Source organism: Pongo pygmaeus, chromosome 10 (genome assembly GCF_028885625.2).
Source record: "Pongo pygmaeus isolate AG05252 chromosome 10, NHGRI_mPonPyg2-v2.0_pri, whole genome shotgun sequence".
Classification (NCBI taxonomy): Eukaryota; Metazoa; Chordata; class Mammalia; order Primates; family Hominidae; genus Pongo; species Pongo pygmaeus.
In genome coordinates this window covers 120,972,375-120,994,084 of record NC_072383.2, presented here as the reverse complement: position 1 = coordinate 120,994,084, position 21,710 = coordinate 120,972,375, and the positions used below count along the sequence as shown (strand labels likewise).

Here is a 21,710-nt window from a genome sequence, read left to right as displayed (position 1 = left end):
GCCCCGCCCCGCGCGGAAGTTCTGGCGGTTGGTTGCCTTGCGCGGCCGTTACAGCAGTTGCCCTAAGCCTCGCCCCCTTTCCCCCTGTCTGCCCAATCCCGACTGCTTCCTTGGGTGGGGGCGTGGCCATGGGGCGAGGCGCTCTCAGGTGGAGGCCTTGCCCCGCTCCGCGCTCACGAAGCTGCGTCACTTCCGGCGTGTGCGTCTGGCGTCCGACAGCTGCATAATGGCGGTTCTAAAGAGTTGGCTGTCGCGCAGCGTAACCTTACTCTTCAGGTACCGCTGCGGCCGCGTAGAGGGGACAGGACCAGAGGGAGGGACCGACGCGGATAGCGCTGTGGCCCGGCCCACGGCGCCCGCCTTCCTTACGCGCTCATCCCTCGTCCGCCCAGCTGGGTCGCGGCGTCTCGCCCCGGTCGGGAGGACTGAGGACAGCCCCGCCTCCGCCCCCGCCCCCTGGGTCAAGCCCGGCTTCCTTTTCAGTTCGTCCGTCTTCTACAAACGAGTCCCCGAGACCCCGGGCTGCCTTCTTGGGGCCGCTCCGCTTCCCGACCAGCTCTCGTCAGCCACTCGAAGTCCCTGAGGAGACGTTGAGAGGAGGAGGGACACGGCATGGGGGAGTCCGGGAAGGGAGACGAGCGTCTGAGGACGTCCTCCCGAGGGCAGAAGGGGCCCGGGGAGCTGGCGCAGGGCTCCCCTCCTAGCGCTGCATGCTCCTGGGCGATTGTAGCGGGACCGTCACACACACCTGGCACCCAGGCCAGGGGTCTAGAGCTAAATTCTGCCTGCAGGAGTGGTTATTGTGGCAGCCGTTTCTAAAAACTTTAAAGGCAACATTTTATTTTATTTATTTCATTTTATTTCATTTTTTTGAGACAGGATCTGCTTCTGTCGCCCAGGCTGGAGTGCAGTGGCTAGATCTCAGCTCACTGCAACCTCTGCCTCCTGGGTTCAAGCGATTCTCAGTCTCAGCCTCCCGAGTAGCTGGGATTACAGGCGCCCGCCACCACACCCGGCTAATTTTTTTTTTCTTTTTTATTTTTGTTTTGTTTTGTTTTGTTTGAGACTGAGTCTTGCTCTATTGCCCAGGCTGAAGTGCAGTGGGGCGCTCTCGGCTCACTGCAACCTCTGCCTCCCAGGTTCAAGCGATTCTCCTGCCTCAGCCTCGCGAGTAGCTGGGATTACAGGAGCGTGCCACCACTCTGGTCTAATTTTTGTGTTTTAAGTAGAGATGGGGTTTCACCATGTTGGCCAGGCTGATCTCGAACTCCTGACCTCAAGTGATCTACCCGCCTCGGCCTTTATTTATTTATTTATTTATTTATTTATTTTTAATAGACACGGGGTCATGTTGCCAGCCAGTTGCCCAGGCTGGTCGTGAACTCCTAGGCTCAAGTGATCCTCCCGCCTTGCCCTTGGCCTTCCAAGTGCTAGGATTAGAGGCGTGAGCCACCAACACCCTGCCTGAGGCAACATTTTAAACTTGGTGTATGTTGAAAATTTCAAAATCCCTCAGCTGTCCTGCATCCTCATTTAGGTTCCTGCTTGGCTCGAGTTTGAGTTTACAGCCCCTGCAAGTAAATCCAAGAGCCTGTTACAGATTGGCGGTCGTGCCTTATGAAATCTGACTTCTACTTCCAGGTACAGACAGTGTTTGTGTGTTCCTGTTGTGGCTAACTTTAAGAAGCGGTGTTTCTCAGAATTGATAAGACCATGGCACAAAACTGTGACGGTTGGCTTTGGAGTAACACTGTGTGCGGTTCCTATTGCACAGGTACTGTCGTGTGCAGTGATTCTTATCTCGTGTACCGTGTCCTCTTGAAGTCTCAAGAGGACGGTGAAGCGTTAGACAAGCTGCCATAGTTTTTCCCAGTGCTCCCATCCCTTCCCCCACAGTACCAGCATCTTTTCACAGTTGAGCAGATGTATTAATATTCTCATTTTGATTGTCTCATTTGGTAGGAACAGCACATCAAATTGTATAAAGCAAGTAGAGAGAAATGAGAGGATATTACAGTCTGTTAACAAAGTAGTCTTTGATTCAACAGAAATTTATTGAGCAACTTTTATGTGCAAGACACTGAGAACGTAAGAATGAACAACAAAAAATTCTTGTTCTCACAAAGTGCTTTGTGGAGATTAGGAGAAAATATAAAATATCAGCTGGTGATAAATGGTAGGAAGAAAACAGGGCCGGGCACAGTGGCTGATGCCCAGGGCTTTGGGAGGCTGAGGTGGGAGGATGGCTTAAGCTCAGGAGTTTGAGACCAGCCTGGTCAACATAGGGAGACTCTGTCTCTACAAAAAAGAACAAAAATTAGCCAGGTGTGGTGGCTTACACCTGTAGTCAAAACTACTCAGGAGGCTGAGGCAGGAAGATCACTTGAGCCCAGGAGTTTGAGGCTGCAGTGAGCTATGATATCACCACTGCTCTCCAGCCTGGGCGACAGGGCAAGACCTTTTCTCAAAAACAAAACGAAACAAAACAAATGAGGTGAATGTATAGGCAATTCTGAGAGGGAGTTTTGTTTAAGATAAAGGTGGTCAAGCTACTCTGATAAGGCGAAGTAGAGATCTGAATGTTCTGAAAGAGCCATTATACTCTCGTGCGGGGAGGAGCTTGCCAGGCAGGAGGAACTCAGAAGGACAAAGACCTAGAAGCAGAAGTATGCCTGGTATGTCTGAGGAGCATGGAGTTAATGTGTCTGGAGCCGAATGGGGGAGACCGTAATAGATGAAGCCAGAGAGTTAACTGATAATCAGATTGTGTGCTTTGTCTTTTGTGGGCCATTGTTGTAAGGCTTTGGGTTTTCTGAAAAGCCGCAGAGGATTTTTTTTTTTTTTTAAGACAGAGTCTCACTCTGTTGCCAGGCTGCAGTGCAATGGCACAATCTTGGCTCCCTGCAACCTCCGCCTCCCAGGTTCAAGCAATTCTCATGCCTCAGCCTCCCGAGTAGCTGGGACTACAGGCGCCCGCCACCACACCCGGCTAATTTTTTTGTATTTGTAGTAGAGACGGGATTTCACCGTGTGTTAGCCAGGATGGTCTCGATCTCCTGACCTCGTGATCCACCCGCCTCGGCCTCCCAACGTGCTGGGATTACAGGCGTGAGCTATCGCGTCCGGCCAGATTCCAAGATTTTTTAAAGGCCTTAGCAACTGAATGAATGGCGATGCAATTTAGTAGGATGGAGAGGAGTGGATTTTGAAAGGAAAAAAAATTTTTGGAAATGTCATTTCTAAGTTGTCTAGGAGACATCTAGGTGGAGCTGTCAAGTAGTTGATATAAAAGTGGTACTGCATTTAAAAAAATCATAGCTTATATGCTTTATGAGGAAGAGCTAGAGAGGAAACCAGCAAGCTCCATTTAAGCAAAATATTCCTGCCACTTACGTGTGTGTTCATCACAAAAGGAAGATTAATTCCATGTATCACAAGTATTTTCAGCATCTTCTGAGGCTCACTCATGAGCCCTCACCTTACTGTGCCTCACTTCAGTTGTCATCTCTGCATGCTGATGAATCCATAGCCCTAAAACCCCTCACTTGAATACCAGGCCATTTTCGGCCACAATGGGGACAACCTTTTTTTTTTTTTTTTTTTTTTTTTTTAGGTTTGTCCTTTCTCAGTTATTATATTACTTTCTAAGCCCGGTTAACCTCAGTTCTGGGCCACATGACTGGGGTCTCCAGTCATTTAGTACAGCAGTGCTACTTCCATTCTCCAAAACCCCTCAGTGGTCAGCTAGGCACGATGGCTCTCTCTTGTGATCCCAGTACTTTTGGAGGCTGAGGTGGGAGGATCGCTGTAGGCCAAGAGTTCGAGACCAGCCTGGGAAACAGCGAGACCACCCCTCTACAAAAAATAATTAGCTAGGTGTGGTGGCGTGTGTCTGTAGTCCTAGCTACCTGGGAGGCAGGAGGATCATTTGATTCCAGGAGTTCAAGGCTGCAGTGAGCTGGAATCACAACACTGTACTCCATCCTGGGCAACCGAATGAGAAATGAAAAACCTACAGTGGCTTTCCATGAGACGTTCAGAACTAAACCTGCACTCCAGGGCCCTAGTGAGTCTCATTTCTCTTGTGCCATTGCTCCAACCAGGCTAGATCCCTGGACATCCCCTGCAACAAAAGTATTCTTTTCCTCATTGTTACGTATTCTCCAGGATGCCTGGCCATCCTGATTCTAGGTATCTTTAGTACCAAGTCTCACCTCTATTTAAAGCCTTTCCTTATTCCTGTCCAACAACCATCTCCTCCTTTCTGGCCACTTAATATTGTATATTTTGATATTTGAGGATAATCCTTTGGCACTCTCCTGAGTCATCAGAGCATAATGGGAAGGGTACAGACTTTGAAGTGAGATTTGGTTTGAGGTCTAGATATGACTTTTTGGAAAAGTTATATAACTATTCTGAGCTTCCATGTCATTGCTGGTAAATAAGGAAGGATAATAACTGGACTGTTGTGAGGAACAAGTGAAAACACATTATAAAATGTAGCACATTATGAAGACTTATCAGAATATTGAGACAAAATTAGCTTCTTGTGAGCAGAGGTGTCTTTCTTTCTTTTGTAGTCCTGTATAAGATGCCTAATGAATACTTACTTCTTTGATTGAAATATAAAGTTCTTGATTTGTTCATATCAAAAATATTTCTTGACTGCCTCTTTCAACATGCAGTGATTCTGAGTGTTTGTACTCTGAATAGCAAAAACAAGACAGAACACAGAGTGATTAATTTCTTTTTTTCTTTTTTTTCTTTTTGAGACGAGTTTCACTCTTATCGCCCAGGCTGGAGTGCAGTGGCATGATCTTGGCTCACTGCAACCTCCACCTCCTGGGTTCAGGCAATTCTCCTGCCTCAGCCTCCCTAGTAGCTGGGATTACAGGTACCTGCCATCACGCCCGGCTAATTTGTGTCTTTTTAGTAAGGATGGGGTTTCACCATGTTGGCCAGGTTTGTCTCAAACTCCTGACCTCAGCTGATCTGCCCGTCTCGGCCTCCCAAAGTGCTGGGATTACAGGTGCGAGTAAGAAGTGCTTTGCTGAGGAGGAAAAAGGCAGAGAGTCATGGATGATGTGTCATTACAGTTGCCAGTATTTAGTCAAGGTGGCCACAGTCCCTTAACTCTTAAGGTAATTATATTAGTCTTTCCTTTTTTAAAACAGCTGAGGTCAGGCTGGGCATGGTGGCTCACGCCTGTAATCCCAGCACTTTGGGAGACCAAAGCATGTGTATCACTTGAGGTCAGGAGTTCAAGACCAGCCTGGGCAACATGATGAAACTCCATCTCTACTAAATATACAAAAAAAAATAGCGAAGCGTGGTGGCGGGTGCCTGTAATCCCAGCCACTGGGGAGGCTGAGGCAGGAAAATTGCTTGAACCCAGGAGGTGGAGGTTGCAATGAGCCAAGATTGAACCACTGCACTCCAGCCTGGGTGACAGAGTGAGACTCTTGTCTCAAAAAAAAATAAAATAGCTGAGGTCCCCCCATCAACACTGTACTGCTTCATTCTGCTCAGAATTGCCCTCCCCCATCCACTTCTTTTTTTTTGGAGACAGTCTCGCTCTGTCGCCCAGGCTGAAGTGAAGTGGCACGATCTTGGCTCTCACTGCAACCTCCACCTCCTGGGTTCAAGCGATTCTCCTGCCTCAGCCTCCCAAGTAGCTGGGTCTACAGGCACCCACCACCGTGCCCGGCTAATTTTTTTTTTTTTTTTTTTTGTATTTCTAGTAGAGTTGGGGTTTCGCCATGTTGGCCAGGCTGGTCTCGATTTCTTGACCTTGCGATCTCCCCACCTCGGCCTCCCAAAGTATTGGGATTACAGGCGTGAGCCACTGTGCCCGGCCCACTTTATTAGACTCAGCTTAATCCTCATCAAACTTGTGAAGCCTTTTCTAAGCTATTAGCACTCAACATAGAACTGATTGCTCTGTTCTGCATGCCCCCAATGTAGCTTATACATACTCCTCCCACAGCTTCCATGATACATGATTGTGTTCATTTTTCTAGTTCTGTTAGCCCATCATCCTCCTCTCTCTACCATTGCACCTGTGTTTGAGGGCAAAGAATGTCTTGTTGAGACTTGTGTCTCAAGTATCTAACACTGTTAATGAATGAATTGTAATCTTATCAATTTGTTGGTTATAATCAATAGTTTTGTTTTGGTTTGGTTTGGTTTTTTTTGAGATGGAGTCTTGCTCTGTCACCAGGCTGGAGTGCAGTGGTGCAATCTCGGCTCACTGCAACTTCCGCCTCCTGGGTTCAAGTGACTCTTCTGCCTCAGCCTCCCAAGTAGCTGGGACTACAGGCACATGCCACCATGCCCAGCTAATTTTTATATTTTTAGTAGAGACGGGATTTCACCATGTTGGCCAGGATCGTCTCGATCTCCTGACCTTGTGATCCGCCTACCTCAGCCTCCCAAAGTGCTGGGATTACAGGCATGAACCACCGTGCCCAGCACTTTTTTTTTTTTTTTTTTTTTTTTTTTTTGACAGAGTCTTGCTCTGTCGCCCAGGCTGGAGTGCAGTGGCGCAGTCTCGGCTTACTGTAACTTCTGCCTCCTGGGTTCAAGCGATTCTCCTGCCTCAGCCTCCCAAGTAGCTGGGATTACAGACGTACACCACTACCCCCCGACTAATTTTTGTATTTTTTAGTAGACAGGGTTTCACCATGTTGGCCAGGCTGGTCTCAAACTCCTGACCTCAAGTGATCTGCCTGTGTCTGCCTCTCAAAGTGCTGGTATTACAGGTGTGAGCCACCGCACCCTGCCATATTTTATTTTATATGTAAAGAAATAATTTGCTCTTTGGAGCAGAGAATGAAAGTTGGTAGAAAGCATACTCCGGAATTATTTCTCTATATTGACTTAAATTGCCAAAATAAGGCCTTAAAAAATATAACACAAAGAAATATAGTGCAGTTTCAGCCTAAAACACTAAGCAGCATGACAATTATGTTTTTTACTTGCCTATTGGTGAAAAAGTTCTCAGTTTGAGCTTTAGAGGTTGAGTGACAATGTTTGTGTCTTTCAGAAATCGGAGCCTCATTCCCTTAGTAGTGAAGCATTGATGAGGAGAGCGGTGTCTTTGGTAACAGATAGCACCTCTACCTTTCTCTCTCAGACCACATATGCATTGATTGAAGCTATTACTGAATATACTAAGGTATGTCTCCTCTTGTTAACTCTTGATCTTCTAAACCATGGTTTAGCAAATAATGGCTCACAACCAAATTGCGTCTGATGCCCATGTTGGTATTTGATTGAAACATAGCCAGGCCTATTTGTTTATGTATTGTCAGTAATGCTTTTTGAGGATTTGAGTAGTTTCAACAGAGGCTGTAAGGCCCACAAAGCCTAAAATATTTACTGTCAGGCCCTTCACAAAAAAAGTTTGCTGAGCCCTGATCTAAATCACTCGTTTTTAGACTTTTCCCAGGCACCTTTTTTTACAGAAAAATCTTAAATGTGGCAGCCTAGTATATAAAACAAGAGTAAAGCTGATGTGGTTCAGTTAAGGGCACAGGGGCCCGTGGTCCATCAACAGAGGTTTCTCTGTGAGGATTATTTAAAAACCACTGATCTAACCTAATAGAAAAGAGAGTATATGGGCCAGGCGTGGTGGCTCACATCTGTAATCCCAGCAGTTTGGGAGGCCAAGGCAGGAGGATCATTTGGGGCCAGGAGTTTAAGACCAACCCAGTCAATGTAGCAAGCCCCATCTCTAGCAGAAAAAAAATTTTAAACTTAGCCAGGCATGGTGTGTTGTGTGCCTATAGTTCCAGTGACTCCAGGGGCTGAGGTGGGAGGATCACTTGAGTCTAGGAGTTTGAGGTTACAGTGAGCTATGAACATGCCACTGCACTTCAGTCTGGGTGACATAGAATCCTGTTTGTAAAAAATAATAAAATTTTTTTTTTTTGAGATGGAGTCTTGCTTACGCAGGCTGGAGTGCAGTGGAGTGATCTCAGCTCACTGCAGCCTCTGCCTTGTGGATTCAAGCGATTTTCCTTCCTCAGCCTCCTGAGTAGCTGGGATTACAGGTGTGCGCCACCATGCCCAGCTAATTTTTTTGTATTTTTAGTAGAGACGGGGTTTCGCCATGTTGGCCAAGCTGGTCTCGAACTCCTGACTTCAGGTGATCCACCTGTCTTAGCCTCCCAAAGTGTTAGGATTACAGGCATGAGCCACTGCACCCAGCCAATAAAAATTTTTCAAAGTGTATATGGATAATCAAAGGTATTGAAGTCTCATTTGTGCATTTGTTTTACATATATTTTCTCGCAGCTTTTTTTCCCCCTCAACCTTTAGAGTTTTCCCTTGCATTGTTTTCTCTTTCTGTGTCTGAATTGCTGACAAGCTTTTAAAAACACAGAAGTTTACAGATGGAGATACTAATGTCCTGATACCTTTACTTCATAGGATAATAGTGCAATTTCATTGAGGCAGCAGGATGGAAGAGCCAGTTTGCTGTAATGGGACTTAATTTCCTTGAGGTGGAAATCTCTCTATTCCTTCTGCTATGTCTCACTTATTTTACTCAGACTTGTTCATTCTGTATTTGTAGGCTGTTTATACCTTAATTTCTCTTTACCGACAATATACAAGTTTACTTGGGAAAATGAATTCACAGGAGGAAGATGAAGTGTGGCAGGTGATCATAGGAGCCAGAGCTGAGGTAAGCAGAAAGTTCTAGGCATTTCTGTGTTAGTGCACCTACCTCATGTGGTATCTAAATTATTGAACTAAGTCTAATCAATATAATCAGTGTTCTCTAAATCTACTACTTTAAGTCCATTTAAATGGGCTAGACCTTTCGTGCTGTCTGAAGCACTTTGCTTGATTTATATAGATGACTTCAAAACACCAAGAGTACTTGAAGCTGGAAACCACTTGGATGACTGCAGTTGGGCTTTCAGAGATGGCAGCAGAAGCTGCATATCAAACTGGTAGGTTCAAGTTTTGTGTTGGTGGTTTTTTTTTTAACTAGGGAGGTACCATTTGAGTTTTCATCTGGTTTTCTAAAATGAGGGCTTTATAGTAAATGGTCTAAGTGGCTCTAACTTTGAGAAATTTTCCCCATTTCCTACATATTAACCTACATTTTATTTGCACAATAGAAGCAATGAGCATACCCTTGCAGACCAGACCAGTAGAAGCTAGGTTATGTCTTCAAAATGAAAAATGATAAAACTATTACCATTGGAAAATTGGATTGCTTCCAAATAGTTTGAGCTTTTTTTGGTAATACAATTTATTAACAATCATAGAATTACACCGTTGGATGAGACTTGAGATGATTAATCTATGTGAACCTTTTTGTACAGATGGAGAAAATGAGACCTGGAATCATAGTCAGTGGCAAAACCAGGACAAATTATTTATCTATGTCAGGCTTCGTGGTAAGCATTTCGTAGGCACTTTTTGTATGTGAAGAAACTAGAGGGCAGATGGGCCAAATCATTCAGCTAAGATGACATGGTATGGTGAGTAAGCAGCCAAGCTGAGATTCAGCTGAGTAGGTCTTTGTTTTTTATAAAATAGCGATGGGGTTTTACAGTGTTGCACAGGCTAATCTTGAAATCCTAGGCTCAAGCAGTCTACCCACCTTGGCCTCCCAAAGTGCTGGGATTATAGGCATGAGCCACCCAGCCAAGTAGGTCGAATTCCAAAGCCTTTGCTTCTCCTATTCTCCCAGCAGCCAGTGCTTTGTCCTCTGCACCTTAGTGTCCCAAGGTGCCCATCGTAGAACATCCTACCTGACTGGTCCCAAACTAGGTAGGTAGGCTCACAGAAAATTTTTTTTTTTTTTTAAATGGAGTTTTGTTCCTGTCACCCAGGCTGGAGTGCACTGGCGCCATCTAGGCTCACTGCAACCTCCACCTCCTGGGTTTGAGTGATTCTCCTGCCTCAGCCTCCCGAGTAGCTGGGATTACAGGCACCCGCCACCACGCCCAGCTAGTTTTTGTATTTTTAATAGAGAAGGGGTTTTGCCATGTAGGCCAGGCTGGTCTTGAACTCCTGACCTCAGGCGATCCACCCGCCTTGGCCTCCCAAAGTGCTGGGATTACAGGCATGAGCCACTGCATCCGGGCAATTTTTTTTTTTGAGACAGTTTCACTCTTGGTGCCCAGGCTGCAGTGGTGGCACTTTCTCAGCTCGCTGCAACCTCTGCCTCTCCAGTTCAAGCAACTCTCCTGCCTCAGCCTCCCGATTACAAGCATGCACCACCACTCCTGGCTAATTTTTGTATTTTTAGTAGAGATGGGTTTCGCCATGTTGCCCAGGCTGGTCTCAAACTCCTCACCTCAGCCTCTCAAAGTGCTGGGATTATAGGTGTGAGCCACCGCACCCAGCTGGCTCACAAAAATAATAGCCTAGTACTAGCTCTTATTAAGAAACTGGTTGCAGTGGCTCACGCCTATAATCCCAGCACTTTGGGAGACCAAGGATGGCGGATCACTTGAGGTGGGTCACTTGAGGTCAAGAGTTTGAGACTACCCTGGCCAACGTGGTGTGAAACCCTGTCTCTACTAAAAATACAAAATTAGCCGGGTGTAGTGGCACACACCTGTGCAGGAGAATGGCTTGAACCCAGGAGGTGGAGGCTACAGTGAGACGAGATGGCTCTACTGCACCTCAAGCCTTGGTGACAGAGCGAGACTCTGTCTCAAGAAAAAAAAAAAGAAACTGGTATGAGTCAGGCACAGGGCCTCACGCGTGTCTTTGGGAAGCCAAGGCGGGCAGATTGCTGGAGCCCAGGAGTTCAAGGGCAACACAGCGAAACCCCATCTCTACCAAAAATACAAAAATTAGGTGGGCGTGTTGGCGCTCGCCTGTAGTCCCAGCTACTCGGGAGGCGGAGGTGGGAGGATTGCTTGAACCCAGGAGCTCAAGGCTGCAGCGAGCTATGATCATGCCTGTGCACTCCATCCTAGGCAAAAGAGCTAGACCCTGTCTCAAAAAAGAAATTGTTACATTAAAACATACTCTTGTTTTCTGATGTCAAGATTAGCAGGCTAGGGTTCTCAAGATTAGCAGGCTAGGGTTCTCAAGCATCAAATCTTAAAAATGATACAAAGGGCTAGGTGTGGTGGCTCACACCTGTAATCCCAGCTACTTGGGAGGGTGAGGTAGGAGGATCACTTGAGCCTGGGAGGCAGAGGTTGTGGTGAGGCGAGATCATTGCACTCCAGCCTGGGCAACAGAGTGAGACCCCATCTCAAAGAAAAGATATAAAACATTTTTTAAGGTAAGTGTTGTGTCATCATACTGAAAAACAAAAAATAATTCTTTTAGGTTTTTTTTGTTGTTATTTTTTTCCAGAGACAGAGTCTCACTCTGTCCCCTAGGCTGGAGTGCAGTGGTGTGAACTCAGCTCACTGCAACCTCCACCTCCCTGGTTCAAGCAATTCTCTTGCCTCTACCTCCTGAGTAGCTGGGATTGGAGGCGCCTGGCACCATGCCTGGCTAATTTTTGTATTTTTAGTAGAGACAGGGTTTCACCATGTTGGCCAGACTGGTCTTGAATTCCTGATCTCAGGTGTTCTGCCTGCCTCAGCCTCCCAAAGTGGTGGGATTACAGACATGAGCCACCACGCTTGGCCCAGAAAAAGTAGTGATCCTGAGGGATCAGAGATTTGGAACAAGAATGAAACAACAGAAGTGTGAAGTGTGGAAGCAGCATTATAGTCGTGCCACACAAAGATGGCAGTGGATTCCTGGGTGCAGTGAACAGGAGGATATGCTTAGATCTAGAAGGAGAAAAGGAGGAGAGGATGTATAAGCATTATCTGAGAAAAGTAGACATTTTCCTCGAACTCATAGAAAGGGCTAACAAAGTTGTAAACAGATTTTTTTTTTTTTTTTTTTTTTTTTTTCCCTGAGACAAGGTCTTACTCTGTCACCAGGCTGGAGTACAATGGCACAATCATGGCGCACTGCTTACTACAGCCTTAGCCTCTGGGCTCAAACGATCCTACCACATCAGTCTCCCAAGTAGCTGGGATTATATGTTTCTGGTAGAGAGGGTTTTGCCATGTTGTCCAGGCTGGTCTTGAACTCCTGAGCTCAAGTGATCCGCCCGCCTTGGCCTCTCAAACTGCTGGGATTACAGACATGAGACACTGTACACGGCCTTATGATTTCACTTTTTTAACAAAAAATCTGGTCCAGGTGCAGTGGCTCATACCTGTTGTAATCCCAGCACTTTGGGATGCCTAAGCGGGTGGATCACTTGAGCTCAGGAGTTCGAGACCAGACTTGACAACATGATGAAACCCTGTCTCTACAAAAAAATTAGCCAGGCATGGTGGTATGTAGTCCCAGCTTCTTGGGAAGCTGAGGTGAGAGGATCACTTGGTCCCAGGAGGTCGAGGCTGCAGTAAGCCATGATCAGGCCAGTGTACCCCATCCTGGTTGACAAAGCAAGACCCTGTCTTAAAAACAAAAAAATGGCCGGACGCGGTGGCTCACGCCTGTAATTCCAGCACTTCGGGAGGCTGAGGTGGGCGGATCATGCGGTCAGGGGATTAAGACCATTCTGGTTAACATGGTAAAACCCCATCTCTACTAAAAATACAAAAAAAATTAGCCATGTGTGGTGGTGGGTGCCTGTAGTCCTAGCTACTCGGGAGGCTGAGGCAGAAGAATGGCGTGAACCTGGGAGGCGGAGCTTGCAGTGAGCAGAGATCACGCCACTGCACTCCAGCCTGGGCAACAGAGCAAAACTCCATCTCAAAAAAAACCAAACAAAAATTAAATACATAAATAAGCTAATAATAAAATAACAGCATAACAAAAAGATTCAGAGTAAAATCCCAAAAGCTACTAGGAAAAAACAGATTACCTACAAAGGAAGTAGAATCAAACATCAGGCATCTTCTCCGCAACACTAGAGGTGACGATAAATCTATAGCCTAGGATTTAATGTATAGCCAGCTACCATCAAAAAGTGAGAATAAAAGATATCCTCAGACATAGACTCAAAGTACCACCTGCATACACTTTCTGGAAGAACTATGAAGAAGGAAAAAATCAGTTTTGAAAGAAGCTACTAAGATTTTTTTTCAAAAGTTCTGAGTGTAAAACAACTTTTTAAATTTGGGAAAGTGAAAACATGCTAAGCACATTGACATTAGACGTTGTTAAACACTGCAAAGAGAATGAGTAGGAGTGGGAGGAAACTTGGTAGCTCCAATTGAGGCAGGAAAGGTTTAAAAAGAAAACCTGTTAATTAGAAAATACAAAATTTTGGGCCGGGCGCAGTAGTTCACACCTATAATCCCAGCACTTTGGAAGGCCAAGTCAGGTGGATCAGCTGAGATCAGGAGTTCGAGACCAGCCTGGCCAACATGGCAAAACCCCTTCTCTAATTAAAAAAAAAAAAAAAAAAAAAATTATAGGAATAATTTCAAACATCAATGATTGCAGTAAAAATAAACTTATTAAATGACACTTTTAGATTGTGTTCCAAAAAAATCTAGCTAAAACTAGCTAAATCAAAGAAAGCATTCAAGATAAAAAGCAGTCAATAGGACAGAACAATTAAGACATCAATCATGAAATATACTTAATAAGGCAAAAACTGATAGAATTACAAGGAGATCTCAGAGATGTGTGTAATACTCAATTTTCTGAGCACACTTGCAGGTCAGGACAACCAAAAAAATTAAAGCTATTAAGGATTAGAACAGAATTTGTTTTGGAGACAGGGTCTTGCTCTGTTGCCCAGGCTGGAGTGTAATGGCATGATCACAGCTTACTGCAGCCTTGACCTGGGCTCAGGCCATCTTCCCATTTCAGCCTCCCAAGTAGCCCAACTAATTTTTTTTTTTTTTTTTTTTTAAGAGATGTGGTCTTGTTATGTTGCCCAGGCTGATTCTGAACTCCTGGGCTCAAGTGATCCTCCTGCCTTGGCCTGCCAAAGTGCTAGGATCACAGGCATGAGCTGAGCCACTATACCCAGCTCAGTGTGATTTTTTGTTTTTTATTTTGGAGACAGGGTCTCATTCTGTCACCCTGGTTGGAGTGCAGTGCCTTGATCTTGGCTCACCGTTACTTCTGCCTCCCAGCCTCAAGCAATCCTGTCTCAGCCTCCTGAGTAGCTGGGACCACAGGCAGTCACCACCACGCCCGATTAATCTTTTTTATTTTTTGGTAGAGATGGGGTTTCACCATGTTCCCCAGGCTAGTCTCGAACTCCTGAGCTAAGGCAGTCCACCTGCCTCAGCCTCCCAAAGTGCTGGGATTACAGGCATGAACCACTGTACCTGTCTGTGATTTTTTTTTTTTTTTACTTTTAACTAAACAAAGGAAAATCAGATTTGTGTGTGTGAGAGAGACAGGGTCCATGCGGGAATTCCGTGGTGGGATCATAGATCATAGCTTGCTGTAGTCGCAACCTCCTGGGCTCAAGTGATCCTCCCCACCTTAGCCTCCCCAGTAGCTGGGATTACAGGTGCACACCACCATGCCCCAGCTAATTTTTTTATTTTTAGTAGAAACAGAGTTTCGCTAAGTTTCCCACACTGGTTTCGCAACACCTCACCAATGTATATATACTGAATATAAAACTTTGCCCCCTCCCTCTAAATCTACATATTCTTCTAAGACACAAAGTAAATTTTGTACCAGGTGACAAAAGGAAGAGACAACAAAATCATTTAAAAAAATTGATATATCAGCTGGGCGCGGCGGCTCACGCCTGTAATCCCAGCACTTTGGGAGGCTGAGGCGGGCGGATCACGAGGTCAGGAGATCGAGACCATCCTGGCTAACGTGGTGAAACCCTATCTCCACTAAAATAACAACAACAACAAAAATTAGGCATGGTGGTGGGTGCCTGTAGTCCCAGCTACTCAGGAGGCTGAGGCAGGAGAATGGCGTCAACCCGGGAGGTGGAGCTTGCAGTGAGCCAAGATCGCGCCACTGCACTCCAGCCTGGGTGACAGAGCAAGACTCTGTCTCAAAAAAAAAAAAAAGTAGAAATGGTATTCAAAGATTTTGATGTCCCCAAAATGGACACCAGGGCCTAGGATGTTTCGTGGGAGAGTTTTATCAAATCTTCCAAAACTATAATACCTATGTTACTGTAAGTGTACCAGTGCAAAGAAAGTAATGACAAGCCTCGTCTTACAACTGTATGAAGCCAGCATAGCCCCTGATCCCAAACTGGACTCAGTCAGGGCAGCACCAAAATGAAAAGCTCAGTATCACTTCAAAATGTAGCCGTAAATCAAACATAGCCATTTACCCCCAAAATAGAATGATAGTTCAACACTGTAAAAAACTATAGCGCGAGACTCCTTCTCAAAAAATATATATATAATTCACTACTTGAGATGATATATCCATAAAGGAGAAAAACCACTTAATATATGCCCAAAATATCTTCAATGTAGCCATTTATGATTCGAATCTAAGTACAATTATGAAGAGATAATTTTCTTAATGTAATAAAGGTTTAAGTAATCCTATTTAATTGTGTGAACTATCAGAAGTGTTTTCATCGAAGTCAGAAGAGGAGGATGCCTGCCATTCTCCACTACCTGTCAACATCGTATTGAAGGTTCTTGTTAATGCAGTAAGATCAAAATATTCTATAGATGAATTGATGAAATGTTTATACCCAGATGATGAAATACACTAACTAGCAGCAGGTAAAATGAGAGCTCAAACACTTTTTTTTTTTTTTTTGGAGACGAGTTTCACTCTTGCCTAGGCTGGAGTGAAGTGGCGCGATCTCAGCTCACTGCAACCTCTTCCTCCCAGGTTCAAGCAATTCTCCTGCTTCAGCCTCCCGAGTAGCTGTGACTAGAGGTGCACTCCGCCACACCCAGCTACTTTTTTTGTATTTTAGTAGAAATGGGGTTTCACTGTGTTACCCAGGCTGGTCTCGAACTCCTGAGCTCAGGCAGTCCACCCACCTCAGCATCCGAAAGTGCTAGGATTACAGGCATGAGCCACTGCGCCCGGCCTTTTTCTTTTTTTGAGACGGAGTCTCTGTTGCCCAGGCTGGAGTGCAGTGGCACGATCTTGGCTCACTTCAGCCTTCGCCTCCCGGGTCCAAGCTATTCTCCTGCCTCAGCCTCCCAAGTAGGTGGGATTACAGGCATGCGCCACCATGCCTGGCTAATTTTTTTTTGTATTTTTGGTAGAGACGGGGGTTCGCCATGTTGGCCAGGCTGGTCTCGAACTCCTGACCCTCAGGTGATCCGCCTGCCTTGGCTTCCCAAAGTGCTGAGATTAGAGGCGTGAGCCACTGCGCCTGGCCTTCAAAACATGTTTAAGTGAAAAAATTATAAAACATGTTTCATACCTTTTATGCTGTTACATAAATTTATAGTAACAAAATATTTTTCTATGCATTCCTTTACCTTTAAAGATTAGTTAAGGTGATGAAAGGGATCTTTGACAATTTTATTCATGATCTCTTTGTCAGAAAGAAATGGATGACGTGTAGTTAAAAAAAAAAATGCATCAAAGGTCTATACTAAAAGCTCTGTAGCTATAAAGATGATTGTGAGAGTTGTATTTAATTGTGATGTTGGCCACTGACAGCTGAAGAAAAACGCTGTTTTTGACAGTGTCGGTTAAATCCAGACCTGAACATAGAGGTGGAAGTTTCTTTGCAGAGAGAGAAGACCGGGAGGTCAAGGAAAATGACCCCAAGAGGGGTTCAGATGACAGCCACAGCACCCCCAGGCCGACGTCCACATGAGCCTTCTGCGCCCTGCACGGCTACTCAACCCGATTGTCCCATCTTTTGGCAGGCGCAGATCAGGCCTCTATAACCGCCAGGAATCACATTCAGCTGGTGAAACTGCAGGTGGAGGAGGTGCACCAGCTCTCCCGGAAAGCAGAAACCAAGCTGGCAGAAGCACAGATAGAAGAGCTCCGTCAGAAAACACAGGAGGAAGGGGAGGAGCGGGCGGAGTCGGAGCAGGAGGCCTACCTGCGTGAGGATTGAGGGCCTGAGCCCACTGCCCTGTCTCAGGGGCAGATGCCACCCTGCCCAGGGTTGGCATGACTGTCTCTGCACCGAGAAGAGGCGGCAGGTCCTGCTCTGGCCAATCAGGCGAGACGCCATTGTGAGCTGTGAGTGCCTCCTGTGGTCTCAGGCTTGTGCTGGACCTGGTTCTTAGCCCTTGGGCACTGCACCCTGTTTAACATTTCACCCCACTCTACAGCTGCTCTTACCCATTTTTTTACCTCACACCCAAAGCATTTTGCCAACCTGGGTCAGAGAGAGGAGTCCTTTTTGTCATGCCCTTAAGTTCAGCAACTATTTAACCTGTTTTGTCTTATTTACGTCGTCAAAAATGATTTAGTACTTGTTCCCTCTGTTGGGATGCCAGTTGTGGCAGGGGGAGGGGAACCTGTACAGTTTGTACGATTTTTTTTTAAGTATTTCTGATGTGTTCTCTGATCTGCGCCCACTGCCCTGTGAGGACAACTGAGGCCAAGGAGTGAAAAGTCTATTACTACTAAGAGAAGGGATGCAGAGGGTTTACCTGGTGCTCTCAACAGGACTCTTAACACAGGCCTCTTGTTCCCTTTCTTTCCTTTACGTTTCTCTATTGTATCCAAAGGAGAAGAGTAAGATTTTGTTTGCATCTAAAAGAGAAAATGCGTCTCTCTCCTGGGGTCCTATGCAGCCTCCTTCCTTGAGGTCCCAGACTGGCAGCACCCCAGGCAGCTCCTGACAGGTTCCTGGCAGCATTTGCTACGCTTTGGCTCCCATTCAACATATGCTGGACAAGTTAGCTGGGTTGCAGTTTTTTAATCAGAGCTAACAGGGTGAGGGGAGTTACAAAAACCAAGTTGGCATTTTCTGTAGACCAGCAGGGATCAATTTCTCATCATGATAGAGAGTCAACACTGAGTCCACTCTCAGGCTGTTGCCCAACCCACCCTTCAGCGCTGGGGTATGGGGGCGGCTGCACACTTGAGCCCCTCATCTGTCACCAGTGCCCACATGGTCCACATCTCGAGGGGGCTGAGGCGGTGCACCAGCAGGAGCCCCCTATACAGGCAGGGGTCTAAGGGGTCCAGGGGACTCCGGATTCCAAATGTCTTGAAGCCAGCATGGTGCATGGGGCTGAGCCCCAGCCTCCTCAGGCACATACCCACAAAGACATCATCAATGGGGAAGAGTTCAGCCTCTTCCATGATAGCCTGGAGGCGCTGCACCGTGGCTCTGGACATGACATACCCTCCCCCACCAGCATAGGGTGGGTAGTGGGTGGCTCTGTACATTGAGGGTGGGATGAAGTATTTGACCTTAGTGTTCCTGTTGGGCAGGGCTTGGCGGATGACATCTCCCACCAGGAGGTCCTGGGCCGGGTCCCAGCCATCCAGGAACTCTAACACGTTGGGGACGTGGACAAAGACATCGTCATCTCCCTTTAGCATGAAATGGGCCTGGGGGCAGGCAGCCATCACCCAGCGCTGCAGGTGCAGCTCCTTGAGCGTCAGGTTGAAGAAGTCCTCAGTGAAGTCCCACTGGAGGATGTCATCAAACTCCCTACTCTCATAGGCCAGCAGCTGGGCTGGGGGAGTGGGTCCTGCCACCCCTAGGAGGAACACCAGCTTCAGCTGCCGACCCCTAGCCCGGCCCCCCACCCTGCCCCACGTGCTGCGGATAGCCGCACGGTGCTCCACGTGACCAGGCTGTGACTTGATGGCCAGGAGCAAGAAGGTATCCTTGGAACAGCCTGAAGGCTCCAGCAAGATAGAGAAATTTCGGCAGTGGCGATATGTCAAGAAGAGACGGTGACGGCTAGGCAGGGACAGAGAGGCGCTAGACACTGTGTGGTTGGGTGGACACCAGCTGTGACGGGGCGCTGGGGGAGCCCAGAAAGGCTGGTGGGCTGTGGGGTCTCCTGCGGGCTTGGCCTCCTTCCTCAGGAAGAGCAGGCAGCCGAGCAACAGCACAGCCAAGCTGTATGAGACCAGCCAGCCCAGCCTGCGGAGCATCGCCGGTCCCTGCAACGAGAGAGCCACCTGAGCAGGGCCCAGCCCCGGGTCCCTGTCCCTGTCCCCAAGAGTTGGGCAGGAGTTAACCTGCAACCCAGCAGCTAAGTCCCTGCTGGCCTCTGGACTTCCTTTTATTCTCAGCGTGTCCTCAGGCTCTTTCCAGAGTCCTCCCTCCCCTGAGGATGGGCTAAGCACAGCTGCTTTGCCAGCCCTTGCCCTCCTCTGCCATCATCTGAGGACTCCTGGGTTTTTCCCCAAAATGACTTGCAGCCACTTTACAGCTGACACCATAAACGTTCCCAACCATTCTTCCAGGAAACTCGAGCACCTGATGAGTTTTAGGCACAGACTCAGTTTAGCTTGGATCAAATTCACTTAAGTGTGGAACTGACATTCAGGGCTTTTCAAGTGGGAAGTGAAACCATTTCCCAAAAAAAGCCTGGTGCCTGTGCAGTCCTGTGTTGGGCGTCTCCAAGATGACCGGGAGTGCACTGCCTCCCTTGGAGGGGAACTAGCACCACAGGGTGGCCGTGGCCACCAAAGCACACACCCTTTACACCTGCCTTAGAGGTCGGGGCTTCCAGGAGGGAGGGAGGGAGACGAAGCCACACAAAGCAAGAGGGGAAGCAGGAAAGCTGGGGACTTGTATCAGGGATGGCTTCCGAGGCACCCTGCCCCGCCTTCCCACCACGTTCTAAGTGCTGATTTCTCCCAGGGACCTGAAAAGAAGGATGAGGAGACAGAATCCACCAGAGTGGCCTGCCTGAGCTCCACAGTAGCAAAGCCGGTCTTCAGTTTCTGATTTTTGTCCCTCCGTTGTCTCCCTCTGCCCCAGTCCCCTCCCCTTGACCTCCACTGCCAAGTCGTCCTGTCCCTTCACTTCTGACCACTCTGCTGCATTGGCCACTGCCACAGCCGCCACCACCACAAAAGCAACTGCTAGGTGCTAGGGATGCAGTGGCAAAGAAGACAGGGTCGCTGCCCTCTCAGAGGGGAACACAAAACGCATAGGAACCAGGTATGTTGAGAAGTTAGTCTAATGCAGAGAACTGGCTGACGCGGAGGACAGATCCCATAGCCAAGGGTAGCTGAAAAGCCCTCCTTGATGGAGGGACGTTTGAGCAAGAACTGAGGAATGGGGACCTTGCGTGAAGACCTGGGGTCTCTGCAGGCCGAAGGCAGAGTCAGGCAGCTCCAGGGCAGGAGTGAGGGGAGAGAGAAGGGAGAGGGGGGCCCAGCGGGTTTACAGTAGGAAGAGGCCGGCCCAGCTAGTGAAAGAGCTAGGGTTTTGTTGGTTTTTTTGAGACAGTGTCTCTGTCATCCAGACTCTAGTGCAGTGGCACAATTATAGCTCACTGCAGCCTGGAACTCCTGGGTTCAAGCGATCCTCCGGCCTCGGCCTCCCCAGTAGCTGGGACTACAGGCGTGCAGGGCCTGGCTAATTTATTTTTTATAGAGATGTGGTATCCCTTTGTTGCCTGGGCTGGTCTGGAACTCCTGGCCTCAAGCGATCCTCCCGCCTCGGCCTCCCAAAGCATTGGGACTACAGGCGTGAGCCACCGGCCAGAGTTTTCTGAGCCCCCTGGAGATCTATGCGGGGGCGGGGGACAAGGGGGTCTGGCAGAGGCGGTGAAAGAATCTGACCTTTGGTAAAAGGCCACTCCTACCGCCCCTTCCCTGGTGGGCTGCGGAAGGCTGGGGAGGAAGCATGAAGGGCAGCTGGAGACTGTCTCCGTGCTCCAGGATGCCGGGCGGCGGCGGCGGGGTCGAAGCGAGATGAGTCTCAGGTGTGCGAGCACCGCGGGCTGTGGACGAGAGGCCCGGGCGGGCGGCGGTGCCATTCACCCAGAAGGGCGCACAGCAGGTGGCTTGGTTCCGTCCCGGGAGGTTTCAGCCCAGGCTGCGCCGCGGCCCGGGTGGCCCCTGTCCCGCCGCGGGCGTCCCCAGGCGCTGGCCGCACCGCCTCGCCCCGCCGCCCTCCGAGCCGCGGAGACTCCAGAGCCCGGCTCTCCACCCGCTGCGGAACGCACCACCCCGTCTGGTGGGGAGCGGGTCCGAGGCGCTCGGACCCACAGGACTCGGTGACCCAAAACGCCCCGGCGAGGGCAGGGGGCGAACTCTGGTTCATTCTTTCAACGCGACAGTCTCCGAAGGGCTGACGGCAGCAGAGACCCACTCTGCGGGGACCCCCGGGCCGGGGTTGGCGGCAGCGCTGCGCGTCGGGCGCGGGCGGCCCAGGCTGGCGGGGTCTGCCACGCCCGGCTCCAGCCTCTGTCCCCAGCCTGGAGAACCGAAGCCGAGCGGCCCGTGGGCCCCGAGCCGTGCCCGCCGAGGCCAGACTCGCGCCGCACCCGGGCGGGGCCGGCGTCCTCGCGGGGACCCTGGGGGACCGGGGAGCGGGCCGCGGGGTGCAAAGGCACGGCCGCCCTGGCGACGCCCCTCCCTGCACGGTGACCCAGCCTCCCTCACAGCAGCGGCGTCCCGGCCCCCAACCTACCTGAACGTGACGCCGGGGTACGGGCGAGGAGCTCGTGCAGCGGAGCCAGGGCGGATGGTGCCCAGGTGCGCGGAGCTCTCGGGGCTCCGGGGTGGGCGGGGCTTCTGGAGGAGGTGGGGATTTGGGGCGGGGGTTCTGGCGGGGGCGGGTTCGGGGCCTCCCCGGACCCAGCCGCGGGTCTCCGTGGCGCCCGAGGCTGGGCGCACGTGTCCCGCGCCCGGTG

The 21,710-nt window shown here is 48.8% G+C and overlaps 2 protein-coding genes across 5 annotated transcripts; one reads left to right on the top strand and one right to left on the bottom strand.

The window, feature by feature from the left end:
- Positions 1-39: 39 nt before the first annotated feature.
- Positions 40-17,641, top strand: DIABLO (diablo IAP-binding mitochondrial protein). 3 transcript variants are annotated; one of them, XM_054441841.2, is made up of 6 exons: positions 40-276; positions 1,642-1,774; positions 7,046-7,177; positions 8,579-8,689; positions 8,864-8,960; positions 16,785-17,641. In XM_054441841.2, the coding sequence occupies exons 1-6, from the start codon at positions 227-229 to the stop codon at positions 16,979-16,981; spliced, it is 720 nt and encodes a 239-aa protein (XP_054297816.1). In that variant the 5' UTR covers positions 40-226; the 3' UTR covers positions 16,982-17,641. The 3 variants fall into 3 exon arrangements, with proteins under 3 accessions (XP_054297816.1, XP_063503214.1, XP_054297819.1); XM_063647144.1 differs by lacking the exon at positions 16,785-17,641 and adding an exon at positions 9,339-15,488 and having other exon boundaries at positions 55-276; XM_054441844.2 differs by lacking the exons at positions 40-276; positions 1,642-1,774 and adding an exon at positions 1,538-1,641.
- B3GNT4 (UDP-GlcNAc:betaGal beta-1,3-N-acetylglucosaminyltransferase 4) lies at positions 17,060-21,608 on the bottom strand. Of its 2 annotated transcripts, XM_054441840.2 has the most exons (3): positions 21,488-21,608; positions 20,635-20,795; positions 17,060-18,999 (listed from the first exon to the last, which is right to left on the bottom strand). In XM_054441840.2, exons 2-3 carry the CDS (start codon positions 20,698-20,700, stop codon positions 17,929-17,931), a joined length of 1,137 nt encoding a protein of 378 aa, XP_054297815.1. In that variant the 5' UTR covers positions 20,701-20,795; positions 21,488-21,608; the 3' UTR covers positions 17,060-17,928. The 2 variants fall into 2 exon arrangements, with proteins under 2 accessions (XP_054297815.1, XP_054297814.1); XM_054441839.2 differs by lacking the exon at positions 20,635-20,795 and having other exon boundaries at positions 21,488-21,601.
- Between the last annotated feature and the right edge of the window lie 102 nt (positions 21,609-21,710).

Bases quoted from the DNA above. Each gene is read 5' to 3' on its own strand.
- B3GNT4 (XM_054441840.2), bottom strand. From the start codon at position 20,700: ATGCTTCCTCCCCAGCCTTCCGCAGCCCACCAGGGAAGGGGCGGTAGG. The intron at 19,000-20,634 runs GTCAGATTCTTT...CTCTCGTTGCAG, and splicing joins GGAGTGGCCTTTTACCAAAG to GGACCGGCGATGCTCCGCAG.
- DIABLO (XM_054441841.2), top strand. From the start codon at position 227: ATGGCGGTTCTAAAGAGTTGGCTGTCGCGCAGCGTAACCTTACTCTTC. The intron at 7,178-8,578 runs GTATGTCTCCTC...CTGTATTTGTAG, and splicing joins CTATTACTGAATATACTAAG to GCTGTTTATACCTTAATTTC. The intron at 8,961-16,784 runs GTAGGTTCAAGT...ATCTTTTGGCAG, and splicing joins AGAAGCTGCATATCAAACTG to GCGCAGATCAGGCCTCTATA.